This window comes from Procambarus clarkii, chromosome 76 (genome assembly GCF_040958095.1).
Source record: "Procambarus clarkii isolate CNS0578487 chromosome 76, FALCON_Pclarkii_2.0, whole genome shotgun sequence".
Lineage (NCBI taxonomy): Eukaryota > Metazoa > Arthropoda > Malacostraca > Decapoda > Cambaridae > Procambarus > Procambarus clarkii.
The window spans coordinates 20,510,182-20,525,313 of NC_091225.1; the positions used below are offsets into that span (position 1 = coordinate 20,510,182).

The window sequence follows — 15,132 nt, forward strand, 5'->3', positions numbered from 1 at the left end:
TGCTCGCTGGGACGACCTCCAAACTCACCCTTACACACCATTTGTGTTTTAGGATATGGATAAACAATGGATATACATCATGCGAGGACTTTTCATATCATGGTCAGTTCTCTGGCTGGTTTATTGGTTTTGGCTGAATGGTCTGAGTTACGAGGACACAATCTGGAGGTCAGGAGCTTGGATCGAAACTATTCACCTAGCTGTGCTTGCGGGGGTTGAGCTCTGGCTCTTTGGTCCCGCCTCTCAACTGTCAATCAACTGATTTTTTATTTCCACACACACACATGCCCAGGAAGCAGCTCGTAACAGCTGTCTAGCTCCCAGGTACCTATTTACTGCTAGGTGAACAGGACATCAAGGTGAAAGAAACTGAACATTTGTTTCCGCTATCGCCGGGGATTGATCCCCGGACCCTAGGAATACGAATCCCGAGCGCTGACCACTCAGCCGTACTCACCTAGTTGTGATTGTGGGGGGGGGGGAGGTTGAGCTCTGGCTCTTTGGTCCCGCCTCTCAATCGTCAATCAACCGGTGTGTGTGTGTATTCACATAGTTGTGTATTCACCTAGTTGTGTTTGCGGGGGTTGAGCTTTGCTCTTTTGGCCCGCCTCTCAACTGCCAATCAACTGTTTACTAACTACTTTTTTTCCACAACAGTGTATGTGTGTGTGTGTGTGTGTGTGTGTGTGTGTGTGTGTGTGTGTGTGTGTGTGTGTGTGTGTGTGTGTGTGTGTGTGTACTCACCTAGTTGTACTCACCTAGTTGTGCTTGCGGGGGTTGAGCTCTGGCTCTTTGGTCCCGCCTCTCAACTGTCAATCAACAGGTGTACAGGTTCCTGAGCCTATTGGGCTCTGTCATATCTACACTTGAAACTGTGTATGGAGTCAGCCTCCACCACATCACTTCCTGTGTGTAATTACCTAAGTGTAATTACCTAAGTGTAGTTACAGGATGAGAGCTACGCTCGTGGTGTCCCGTCTTCCCAGCACTCTTTGTCATAAAACGCTTTGAAACTACTGACGGTCTTGGCCTCCACCACCTTCTCACTTAACTTGTTCCAACCGTCTACCACTCTTTTTGCGAAGGTGAATTTTCTTATATTTCTTCGGCATCTGTGTTTAGCTAGTTTAAATCTATGACCTCTGTGTGTGTGTGTGTGTGTGTGTGTGTGTGTGTGTGTGTGTGTGTGTGTGTGTGTGTGTGTGTGCGCGACAAAACGTACACACACGCACACGCCACTACCAAGCTATACAAATATGCCAAATGTTTTCTTCTCTACTGACGTGTTGAAATCTCTGGGCAGATCTCTCCAGTCCTCTGCTTGTGTAGTGTATATAAACTTGTAGAGTATATATAGTATATATATGTGTATATATATATATATATATATATATATATATATATATATATATATATATATATATGTTTATATATATACTATATATATATATATGTATATATATAGAGTATATGTAGAGAGTGTAGAGTATATATAAACTTGTTCATGTGATAGATAATATCCACTATTGACCTCAACTCCTGAGTCTTCACCTAATATCACTTCATCACGTGTTCGTCATCAAAATCAAACGACCAAATTCAAAATATCGTAACATAAGAAAATGTACAAACACATCTTTAGCCATTACTGTCCTTATGTTTTTTTATATATACGGAGATGTTAAATTAAAAAAAATATGGTAGTTGTTAATTTAAACTAGAAACGCGTGATCACGCATGCGCACTAAGGGTCATTTAGGCCTCTTCACGCATGCGCACTGAGGGTCATTTAGGCCTCTTCACCCAAACACCCAGCAATTCCGCAAATTCTAATTTGATTATTAACTAGGCTGTTAAAGTCTTGGCAACACCCAGGATTCAAATCTGCCAATGAAAAATGCATTCTGCCCACCATTAGAAACATATGAAACTCTATGGACTCAGTGGGCACCATTTCGTCTCCAAGGTCATGGAGGGTCGTCATGGGGAGCCAATTTCTCTTCAATGGAGCAAATGGAGCTGACCCCCGGCCAGCCATTGACAGTCCCCTACCCCGCGCCCGTCATCCTGCAAAGTTGGGCGAGGCTAACATCACGTGTCTGATCTTCAATTTTGAACATACAGAGAGACCTTTTCTCTCTCCCTTCTCTTCTCCCATTATTTCTCCCTTTGTCCCTCACGTTCTCTCTTCCACTTGGAAAAACATGCCCAAGTAATGCTGAATCAATACTGTCCACGTTGAATCAACGTTAATGACGTTGAATCGACGTTAATGACGTTGAATCGACGTTAATGACGTTGAATCGACGTTAATGACGTTGAATCGACGTTAATGACGTTGAATCGACGTTAATGACGTTGAATCGACGTTAATGACGTTGAATCGACGTTAATGACGTTGAATCGATGTTAATGACGTTGATTTAACATCAATAACGGCTTGAAAGTCTAATCTCAAGCTTTTCTGGACAATCAAACCCCCCCACACTTCAGGCTTCACAGGAGTCGTCGGTTGGCGCAATAGGAACCTATCCTACTTAAGGTGGGGCATGGGGCTCGACCCCTATCTGACACCCGTGATATAGTGACAAATCACCTTGGCAAGCTGTGTGATGGTGACTGGTAAAGTCTGGGCTTCAGCCTTGGACAGACAATCTCTCTTATAATGGAGATATCGAATGAATGATGTATCAAATCAATACATTATTTTGAACATAAATCTTATTTAAGGTCACTTCTATGTCAGTCTAGTCTATACCACTCAATGGTATATCCTCCTTCCCCTCCTAACTAATCCCCAACACACCCCCACCCTCCCCACCCCCCAACACACCCACCCTCCCCACCTCCCACACCCCCAACAAACCCACCCTCCCCACCTCCACACTCCCAACACATCCTCCCTCCCCACCTCCCACACCCCCAACACACCCACCCTCCCCACCCCCACACCCCCAACACACCCACCCTCCCCACCTCCCACACCCCCAACACACCCACCCTCCCCACCTTCCACACCCCCAACAAACCCACCCTCCCCACCTCCCCACCCCCAACACACCCACCCTCCCCACCTCCCACACCCCCAACAAACCCACCCTCCCCACCTCCACACCCCCAACACACCCACCCTCCCCACCTCCCCCACCCCCCAACAAACCCACCCTCCCCACCTCCACACCCCCAACAAACCCACCCACCCCACCTCCCCCACCCCCCAACACTCCCACCCTCCCCACCTCCCTACCCCCAACACACCCACCCTCCCCACCTCCCCACCCCCAACACACCCACCCTCCCCACCTCCCACACCCCCAACAAACCCACCCTCCCCACCTCCACACCCCCAACACACCCACCCTCCCCACCTCCCCACCCCCAACACACCCACCCTCCCCACCTCCCACACCCCCAACAAACCCACCCTCCCCACCTCCACACCCCCAACACACCCACCCTCCCCACCTCCCCCACCCCCCAACAAACCCACCCTCCCCACCTCCACACCCCCAACAAACCCACCCTCCCTCACCCCCCCAACACTGCCTTTTCTGCCAGTTTTTAACAAAAGGAAATCGGAGTCACTATTGATTCCAGTGGAAAAGGAAATCATATCTTGGAACAACGGCGCCACAAGGGACGTGTGACGTGTTCTCCACCTTCGCTCCATACCCAGACGGCGACTCCTGGCTGGCCTCCTCACTCCAATCCTCCTTGCAAGGCTCTATTTAAATACAACTGGAAGCGGCGCCAGACTATACCTGCATGTTGTATTAACTCACAAACTGATGATGAATAAAACTACATCTGGATGCTGCGTTAAACTACATCTGGATGATGGGTTAAACTACATCTGGATGATGGGTTAAACTACATCTGGATGCTGCGTTGAACTACATCTGGATGATGGGTTAAATTACATCTGGATGATGGGTTAAACTACATCTGGATGATGGGTTAAACTACATCTGGATGCTGCGTTAAGCTACATCTGGATGATGGGTTAAACTACATCTGGATGATGGGTTAAACTACATCTGGATGCTGCGTTAAACTACATCTGGATGATGGGTTAAACTACATCTGGATGCTGCGTTAAACTACATCTGGATGATGGGTTAAACTACATCTGGATGCTGGATTAAACTACATCTGGATGCTGCGTTGAACTACATCTGGATGCTCGGTTAAACTACATCTGGATGCTGCGTTGAACTACATCTGGATGCTGTGTTAAACTACATCTGGATGCTGGATTAAACTACATCTGGATGCTGCGTTGAACTACATCTGGATGATGGGTTAAACTACATCTGGATGATGGGTTAAACTACATCTGGATGATGGGTTAAACTACATCTGGATGCTGTGTTAAACTACATCTGGATGCTGTGTTAAACTACATCTGGATTCTGCGTTGAACTACATCTGGATGCTGCGTTGAACTACATCTGGATGCTGTTAAACTACATCTGGATGCTGCGTTGAACTACATCTGGATGCTGCGTTGAACTACATCTGGATGCTGCGTTGAACTACATCTGGATGCTGTGTTAAACTACATCTGGATTCTGCGTTGAACTACATCTGGATGCTGCGTTGAACTACATCTGGATGCTGCGTTGAACTACATCTGGATGCTGCGTTGAACTACATCTGGATGCTGTGTTAAACTACATCTGGATTCTGCGTTGAACTACATCTGGATGCTGGATTAAACTACATCTGGATGCTGCGTTGAACTACATCTGGATGATGGGTTAAACTACATCTGGATGATGGGTTAAACTACATCTGGATGATGGGTTAAACTACATCTGGATGCTGGATTAAACTACATCTGGATGCTGCATTAAACTACATCTGGATGCTGTGTTAAACTACATCTGGATGCTGTGTTGAACTACATCTGGATGCTGTGTTAAACTACATCTGGATGCTGGATTAAACTACATCTGGATGATGGGTTAAACTACATCTGGATGCTGGATTAAACTACATCTGGATGATGGGTTAAACTACATCTGGATGCTGGATTAAACTACATCTGGATGCTGTGTTAAACTACATCTGGATGATGGGTTGAACTACATCTGGATGCTGCGTTAAACTACATCTGGATGCTGTCATTCCCTCATCATCACAGAAGTGTTAGAAGTGCTATTCAACAAAACCCGAAGCTTATGTTGAATGTTGTTGAATCCACTACACACAATCTACAAGATTCATCGCCATTCATCAACTAAACACGCAGAAGACGCCAAATGAAAGATGATTTAGCTGCTCCTTATATCTTTATCAAACGGAAGGTAAGGGAATTATCAGGGGAAAGCACCGAGCCATTACGACTAAATAGCACTTGGAAGGGGTCAGGATAAGGATTTATTTTTTTTTAAAGAACTATCATTGCCTCGTGGAAGCAGTTACTTGACAAATTAGTGCTAAATCTCTCAGGTGTAAACACAAATGAGTCAATTGATTACCTCCCGCAACTCACGCTACAGCAGGGACAGAAGCAGGATTGTAGACATGATCACGACATGCACAATACTTTGGGAAATTAGAAATTTAGACAGGAACAGGTTACGTGACGCGTCCGCGACGAAAATTAGAGGGAAAAAAATCGAAAATTAAGCACCAAATAAGCTACAGGAAATATTCAAATATTTTCTAATGTTAGAAAAGTGAATGATAGGATTAAACTTCGCCTAGAATGGAGTGGTGGAGGCCATACTCCATACACAGATTATAGAGTGTGGAGGCCACACTCCATACACAGATTATGGAGTAGTGGAGGCCAAACTCCATACAAACTAATGTAATAACCCCCATCTCTGATTTCTTACCAAATCTTGTAAACCATCTCGTAAGTCGTAAATCACATTGTACCGTCTCTCCTAACAACGTACTTCTAACCTACCAAACACCGAAGAAGTTGTTGCTAACATGCCTTGTCTTCTAGGTTAGTCCTCTAGTATGCTTCGACTCCTAGAGTTAGACTTCAGACATTTATTTTTAGTTCAGTTATTTCTAGAGTTCGGGCGCATGACTTCCTGCCAGTGGCTTCTATGCTGAATCCCTGTCAATGGCTTTTATGCTGACTCCGCGCCAGTGGCTTCTATGCTGAATCCCTGTCAATGGCTTCTATGCTGACTCCGCGCCATGCTTCTCGCCCACACAGAAGGGTCCGCCTCACAGAAATCACACAAACATCGTCCCTGATCGCTTTTCCGATACTGATCACAGGTCAAAGAGTGACAAATGCTTCCCCCGTACGGGGTCGCGTCCCAGACTAGACTATTCCATTCGTCAATGTGGTCCGCACCCTCCCAGGTGCGGCCCTGGGTTCAGTCACCCCTGGGCCACACGCCCTAGTGACGTGCCCTGGTAACGTGCCCTGGTGACGTGCCCTGGTGACGTGCCCTAGTGACGTGCCCTGGTAACGTGCCCTGGTAACGTGCCCCAGCCCCGTGCCCCAAGGAAAGAAAGTCAGCAGCTGGAATAAGAGACGAATGATAATCTCATAAGCGCAGCAGATAACAATGGAAAGAAGGGGGAGAGAGAAAGATAGGAAAGATGAGGTGAAGGAGACAGAAGAGATGGGTTAGAAAACAGGGCGATGATGCGGGAAGAGGGTCGTAGCGATTGTGCAGCTGTATGGTCGTCCCAAGTACGACTGTAACGACCAACAACCACCCCTTCTAATTGGTCCTTCGGGCCCACTTTCAACCCTCCCGAAGCCATAATAGATCCTCCAGAATCACTTTTAAGCTTCCAGTAGTCGCAATTGATCCTCCAGACCCACTTTTAATCCTCCAGTAGTTGTAATTGGTCTTCCAGACCCCAATTTTAATCTTCTAGTCGCCGCAATTAATCTTCCAGACCGACCTTCAACCTTCCATTTGAAGTAATTAGTCTTTCGTATCCACTACACACCCTCCAAAAGTCGTAATTGGTCTTTAAGACCCCATCCTTCAATCAACCATCAAGTTGCCAGAACTAGCCTTCCAGACCAATCCACGCTCTTCCATTAGCCGCAATTGTTAGCGGTCTGTCGGGCTAATGGGAGGTACGAGGTACGTATATTCGAGGCAAATGGTAGGTACGAGGTCGTGTACGTACACCCAGGTGCCGAAATGCCCAATACTGTTCCATTCTGAATGCTTTCCAACAGTCAATAGAGTTCCAGGATGCGTCAACTGGCGACTGGAATCTCAACTTTCGCTGTTGTGTGGGGTAATTTAACTGCGACATACTTGTTATAAATAGCGGCCCGGTAAATATTGAATGGTTAGCATTTATTTATATATTTCTTATTATGTCTCATTCCCATTTTATGGGATTGTCTTCTATCCACTCCTGTCATCCGCCTGCGTTGTCTCCTATCCACTCCTGTCACCCACTCCCCCAACTCGAAGCGCCTACTCGAGGTCCTGAATAATCCCAGTCAACAACGGGACATAAAGACGTTAGCCCCGGGCTAACGACCCTGGTAGGCGCGTTTGGTTCCCTGTCGAACTGCCCACAAGACTGGCGCCTCGTTGGCACCCGGCTGCTGCCTAACTCCCCCCCCCCTTTCACCCCACCGAACTTTCAGGGGAAGTGCCAGAGAGAAAGAGAGAGAGAGAGAGAAAGAGAGAGAGAGAGAGAAAGAGAGAGAGAGAGAAAGAGAGAGAGAGAGAGAAAGAGAGAGAGAAAGAGAGAGAGAGAGAGAAAGAGAGAGAGAAAGAGAGAGAGAGAGAGAGAGAGAGAGAGAGAGAGAGAGAGAGAGAGAGAGAGAGAGAGAGAGAGAGAGAGAGAGAGAGAGAGAGAGAGAGAGAGCAAGCAAACAAGAGTATAATAAAGGAGAAGAACAGAGCATAAGGTAGAAAGGGAAGAAAAGCCAGTCAGAAATCAGCCCCTGAATTAGAGCAAGTTTGGCAGAGAAGGATAAGGCAAGAGGATTAAGGTAGGAAGGTAGGGAGCAGGGAAGATCCAGCGATGGGGAAGGTATAGGGGAGCATGGGGAAGAGGGGGCACCCCCACCATTGTCCACTCTGGGAATACTGCCACAGTGGGCTTCGAACCCCGGGCTCCTGCACTTTTTTGCGGGTCTCGTGTCCAATCACGTCGAAGCATCTGGAGTGATGACCAATAGAGGCCTGGGATTGGTGGAGAGGAGTGATGGGAGAGTGGGGGAAGGACCCATGATGGTAATGCTGTCATGACCCCATGATGGTAATGCTGTCATGACCCCATGATGGTAATGCTGTCATGACCCCATGATGGTAATGCTGTTATGACCCCATGATGGTAATGCTGCCATGACCCCATGATGGTAATGCTGTTATGACCCCATGATGGTAATGCTGTCATGACCCCCATGATGGTAATGCTGTCATGACCCCATGATGGTAATGCTGTCATGACCCCATGATGGTAATGCTGTCATGACCCCCATGATGGTAATGCTGTCATGACCCCCATGATGGTAATGCTGTCATGACCCCCATAATGGTAATGCTGTCATGACCCCATGATGGTAATACTGTCATGACCCCATGATGGTAATGCTGCCATGACCCCATGATGGTAATGCTGTCATGACCCCATGACAATGCTGTCATGACCCCATGATGATAATGCTGTCATGACCCCATGACAATAATGCTGCCATGACCCCATGACACTAATGCTGCCATGACCCCATGACACTAATGCTGCCATGACCCCATGACAATACTGCTGTCATGACCCCATGACAATGCTGTCATGACCCCATGACACTAATGCTGCCATGACCCCATGACAATACTGCTGTCATGACCCCATGACAATGCTGTCATGACCCCATGAGAGTTTGTCTCCGAGTCAATATAGAAGAACTTCTATCAACGTTCGGTTGATAGAAGTTATTCTAGAATATAATAGATAATAGAAGCAGCACCTTAAGTAAACCAATCCACATCCATCCCGTGCAGAGGTTCGAACCCTCATCACGGCCCTTGTGGATTTGTTCATTTGAAATATGTATCACTCTATTGTGATTGGTGTGTGTAGTGACTTACCTCAAGTTATTATTCACTGTAGCTACCAGGAGTGGGAAGCTGTATGCCTGAATGTATTAGCATTCAAGTTTCATAAAGTTTCGTAAAAGTTTACGTAAAATCGACGTAAGTCGATCTTACGTTCCCTCCCTGTACCCAATATCATACCCTCCGTACCTTACCTAATACCCCTCCTGTATAGTAGTAGTCATCCGTCAGTCCCGTGAGGTTATGGAGTTGTGCCCTGGGTGTCTAGTTGTTGTAGTCTAGTTGGATGCAGCGCCTCCTGTGGCTGTGAAGGCCAACCCGAGAATGACAGTCCCGCAGCGAGCGCAGATAAACGCCAAAGCGGGTGCGTCTGACAGTGGTCGAGACCTCCTCTGAAGTCTATTATCCTCCGCCTACCTCTTCAATTCATCCTCGAATTGCTGGAGTCCCTTCTGCACTTTGCATCTCCAGGCAGATCTGTCTGCAGCTGCTGCTTCCCAAGTGTTGATGTCGATGTTCATCTGCTTGAGGTCGCGTTTGCAGGCGTCTTTGAAACCAGCTGAGGTCTTCCGGTGGATCTCCTTCCTGATGCCAGTTCTCCATACAAGAGGTCCTTCGGTATGCGTCCATCGACCATGCGTGTGACATGTCCCAGCCATCGCATGCGTCTCTGCTTCAGGAGAGTGAACACTGAAGGGACTCCTGTCCTCTCGAGTACAGTGTTGTTGGTGACGTGATCTTTACACGTGATGTCAAGGATGCGTCTCAGGTTCCGCATGTGAAAGGTATTAAGCCGTCTCTCCTGGCGAGAGCGCCGGGTCCAGGATTCCGAGCCGTAGAGAAGTGTACTCACCACACATGCCATGTAGACTTGTGCCTTGGTGTGCACTGTCAGTTTGGCATTTTCCCAAACGCGCTTTGTGAGCCTGGCCAGTGTTGTTGCGGCCATCCCGATATGCCTGTTGAGCTCAGTGTCCAGGGAAAGGGTGTCTGAGATTGTGGAGCCCAGGTACACAAACTCGTGAACTGCCTCCAGCGCATAGTCTGCTATATTTATACAGGGTAGCTCATGGACATCTTGTCCCATCACCTGTGTCTTCTTCAGGCTGATTGTCAGGCCGAATGCAGAACAGGCTGCGGCAAAGCGGTTGAGTAGCTGCTGCAGGCCTTCTGCTGTGTGTGTGGTGATCGCTGCGTCGTCGGCGAAGAGGAACTCCCTGAGGATTTGCATCTGTATTTTCGTCTTTGCTCGGAGTCTGGATAGATTATAAAGCTTTCCATCAGATTTTGTACGGAGATAGATGCCTTCTGTGGTTGTTCCAAAGGCGTGTTTGACGAGGATCGCGAAGATGCCGACCAGGGTTGGAGCAAGAACACACCCCTGTTTAACACCACTGTTAATGTTGAATGGTTCAGAAGTTGAGCCGTCGTACACGACTGTTCCCTGCATGTCCTTGTGGAACGATTGTATCATGCTGAGTAGGATGGGTGGGTAGCCAATTTTGGCCAAGATCTTGAAGAGTCCGTCCCTGCTCACGATGTCAAAGGCCTTTGTAAGGTCAATGAAGGCTATGTACAAAGTTTTTTTTTCTGCTCCTGCACTTTTCTTGAAGCTGTCTCAGGGAGAACACCATGCCGGTGGTCGACCTCTCTGCTCGGAAACCACACTGTGACTCGGTACACTCTTTCAGCAAGAATCTGAAGCCTGACCAAGACGATCCTGGCGAAGAGTTTGCCAACGACGCTGAGGAAGGATATGCCGCGATAGTTGACATCGCTTCTGTCACCTTTATTTTTGTAGAGAGTGATAATGTTTGCATCACTCATGTCTTGTGGCACCGAGCCCTCCCTCCAGCACTGGCACAGAAGTTCATGAAGCTCAGTTTTAAGTGTTCCACGAGCGTACTTGAGAACTTCAGGCGGAATCCCGTCATCTCCTGGGGCCTTCCCTGAGGAAAGTGAATCCAGTGCTTTCTCAACTTCTTCCACAATCGGTTCAAGGTCAAGTTCTTCCATGATGGGCAGGCACTAGATTGCATCCAAGGCTTCTACGCTGACCAAGTTCTCTCTGGAGCAGAGTTCGGAGTAATGTTCCACCCAGCGATTCATTTGTTGATCACGGTCTTTAATGATCTCTCCAGTGGCTGACTTCAGAGGAGCAGTCCTGTTTTGTGTAGGGCCTGTTGCCTGTGTGATCCCTTCGTACATGACTCTTATGTTGCCGACAGTAGCCGCAGTCTGGATGCTGGAACAGAGTCGGAGCCAGTAAGAGTTAGCACAACGCCTCGCAGTCTGTTGAACTCTACTGCGGGAAGTACGGAGGGCCTGTAGGTTCCTTTCTGAGGGCAGGTTCTTGTAGGATGAGAGAGCTCGTCTCTTTTCCTCTGCGAGGGGTAACAGTTCCTCTGCACTGGCCTCGAACCAATCTGCTGACTTGTTCTGCTTCTTACCGAAGGTGGACATGGCAGTGTTGAAAATAGTGCCCCCGAGATGTGACCACCTCACTTGCGCTATCGCAGGGTGGTACAGGAAGGACATTTACCAGCGCCGCCGTGAATTCCTCCACCTTATGAAGGTCACGGGTCTTGTTTACGTTAATGCGTGGTCTTCCCTCCTTCTTTGCTCTGTGGGTTTTACGGGGTTAGAACTTTATTCTGCAAACGACGAGAGAGTGGCCGGTGTCACAATCTGCGCTCTGGAAGCTGCGGATCAGTTTGATGCTTCTCAGATTGCTACGCTCTATAAGCACCAGGTCGAGTTGGTGCCAATGCTTAGACCTGGGATGTCTCCAGGAAACCTAGCTTATGCTGCTGGGGCTTGGTGTCGAAGAAGGAATTGGTGATGCAGAGATCATGACGACAGCAGAACTCCAGGAGGCGCTGCCCACTCTCATTCATCTTCCCAAATCCAAACTGGCCCAGGCAGGAAGGCCAAGAGCTGTGATCAGAACCAACTCTTGCATTAAAGTCTCCCAGGAGGAAGACTGGCTCTTGTTGACGCATGTCTCTGAGAGCTAGGCCGAGGTCATATGTCTTCGTCCTTCGCTTCGGTAGAGGAGGTCAGTGTTGGTGCGTAGAGACTGACCATTCCTGCTGCTGTATGAAGTTCAAGTTTGACAACCCCTCCTGAAATCCGATCTAATACCCCCCTCCGGTAACCCCATCTCCTAAACCCCTATACTTATCTCCGCCCTCCCCTAACCAGCCCCAAGCAGCCAACCCCTCCTAGTGGGGTACTAGCCCTCCCCTCTCCCATTACCCCCCTAACCATTGTATCCGACGAGCCCTTCTTAATGTTAAGTCTCACCATTGCCAATAGAGTCATTTCACCCCCATTACCCCATTAGCCGGGCCGGCGGCGGCGGCGCGCTCCGACTAGTCTCTTTATGAGGTGACTTATTGACTGGGGTTACTGCCGTGGCCTTTGACCTCCGAGGCGGGGGTCACGGGACAGGCATTGACCAGCTCAGAGGTATAAGGGGCGCCTGACAATACTCACGGTTGCTGTATTTATTACGTAATACCCTCCGCCTACTGCGGGGGAAAAAAGGAAAATGCAAATAGGTGTATTTATGTATATTCGTATAGGAGTTCCATTGTTATGTTAGGGGGGGAAATAGGGGGTGATTTTCCTATTGAAAAACGACACGTTTCATTAAAAATTTGCAGAGTTGTTATATTTTTATCTTGTTTCTTTCATTTTAATCTTCCTTGATATCTGCCTCCTCAACCCGTTCTCGCACTTTCGTACAGTCAATATATTGACTTATTAAATAAGTGCATATGTGACATACTAATTTATTGTGAATATTTTAGTTTACCTTGAAAAGCTTCTTAGAAAACACCAACCTCACCTAACCTTCTTAGTATGTTAAGATAAGCATCTTATTGCTTCGTAATTACAATTATTACTTAACCTATACCTATAATAGGTAAATTCACAATAAATTAGTATGTCACATATGCACTTATTTAATAAGTCAATATTGACTGTACGAAAGTGCGAGAACGGGTTGGCCTCCTTCCTCCTGTGCACGGTGCACGGCTGGCCTCACCAGGGGAGGTGCTGCACGTCACCAGGGGAGGTGCTGTACGACACAAAGGGGAATGAAGCTTTCTTATGCCGTATAAATAACAATTAAGAAAGTCTAACTGACATTCTCCAGAAATGTGCTGAGGGTTATTGAAATACGCAAAATGATGAAATAAAATAAGGGCGACATAAATTGGTCAATAAATACGTCATAAAATAAACAAAACAATTATTACGAATTGGAAGAATTGAGATTTATATAAAAAAAAAGGTTTAAAATCAGGTTCAACATTTATGGAAGAATACAGAAGAAAAATATGGAAGAAGACGTTGGCTCGCTGGATTGTTTCAAGCGGAGGTCAGACAAACACGTGAATGAATTTGGGTGGATATAAATAGGATCTACGGACCAAAAAGGACTTATATGTAGTTCAAATTTACTTAAAAATTCTTTCTATAATCTCAGGCTGACTCGCTTGGGCCAAAAGACCTTCTCCTTTTTCTTGTATTCCAATATTGGAGGATATAGGAAATCCTCCACAGCCAACACATCATTGGGGACAGCCTCCACAGCCAACAGATCACTGGGGACACCCTCCACAGCCAACAGATCACAGGGGACACCCTCCACAGCCAACAGATCACTGGGGACACCCTCCACAGCCAACAGATCACAGGGGACACCCACCACAGCCAACAGATCACAGGGGACACCCACCACAGCCAACAGATCACAGGGGACACCCTCCACAGCCAACAGATCACTGGGGACACCCACCACAGCCAACAGATCACAGGGGACACCCTCCACAGCCAACAGATCACAGGGGACACCCACCACAGCCAACAGGTCACAGGGGACACCCTCCACAGCCAACAGATCACTGGGGACACCCACCACAGCCAACAGATCACAGGGGACACCCTCCACAGCCAACAGATCACAGGGGACACCCACCACAGCCAACAGATCACAGGGGACACCCTCCACAGCCCAATTATTAACCAGCCTCCTCCGTCAAACTCGCTATTCTGTAGTTCCAATCAATCTCCCCAGAAATATTGCATCTTGCAAGACACAATACAATCAAGAAACTACCCTTACCTCTCTCTTCCCACCCACCCTTACCTGTAACGAAGAGGGGGGAGTTACAGGAAACTGTATCGCCCCCCCCCCCTATTACAGGAGCTGTGTAATTCCCAGGTTGGTGGCACTGGTGCTAAAATATTCAATGGGGGAAGTCATTGGGCTGTAATGATGATTGACAGGATAGTGCGGTGGCCCCACTGGTTCCAGTATCGAATTTCACTCTTTATTGGAGGGGGGGTTCGAATCCCATTGTGAGAGACGGTGGTAAGAGCATCAAATATGGTGTGAATGGAGCCCGGTGGTGAAGTAGGGGCAAAAAATGAGACCGAACAGGGCGGGTTTAGGACATCGGAACGAGGCAATTAAGCGTGTGTGGAAGAAGTGTTTGATTGAGTATGTAGCGTCTACGAATCCTGGCGGAGCTCATACTAAACACACACATGTAAACACATATATACAAGTATACTTGCAAGTATAATGCAGATTCATACACTCACCAGTCAAGCAAGATGAAGGCAAATACGTCACACCGTACACTTCAGATGCTAACGACCGCTTCAAGCCACAGTTGAGACGATCTGTCAGACCAGAGACCAAAGATGCTTTACAGACTAATATATCCAGCGTCACATGCCTCTGTGACACGCAGACACCCTGTCTGTCTGCCTCGACAGCGTTATACCTGTACGTGACTTCAAGTCAAGCTGACCCGAATCGCATCCCACAACACGACCCAAACGCGTCCAGGTTGAGTCGAGGGAGTGTGGTGGCGTAAGTGAGGTCGACCAAAAGGAGTTGGGGAGTTGTTTAGCAACTGGTTGGTGGGTAGAGAGTTCCACCACTGGCCCACCTGTTGCTGTTTTACCTGTTACTCCCACCTGCCTGCTGACTTACCTCTTACCTGTTGCTCCGTTTACCTGTTGCCCTCTTTCCTCTTACCTATTAAATCCTCGTGTCAGGTAGGTTACTATTTACAGGGTGTCCTCTTCCTTACCT

General features: G+C 47.7%; 1 protein-coding gene across 1 annotated transcript in view; it reads left to right on the forward strand.

Annotated features, from left to right (window-relative positions):
• The first annotated feature begins 12,014 nt into the window (after window positions 1-12,014).
• The window catches only part of LOC138357214 (nuclear transcription factor Y subunit beta-like), a 5,715-nt gene continuing 2,597 nt past the window's right edge, over window positions 12,015-15,132 (forward strand). The window contains exons 1-2 of the mRNA XM_069313873.1: window positions 12,015-12,072; window positions 14,637-14,761. Coding sequence (XP_069169974.1) covers window positions 12,015-12,072; window positions 14,637-14,761 — 183 coding nt within the window. The remainder of the gene's footprint in view (window positions 12,073-14,636; window positions 14,762-15,132) is intronic.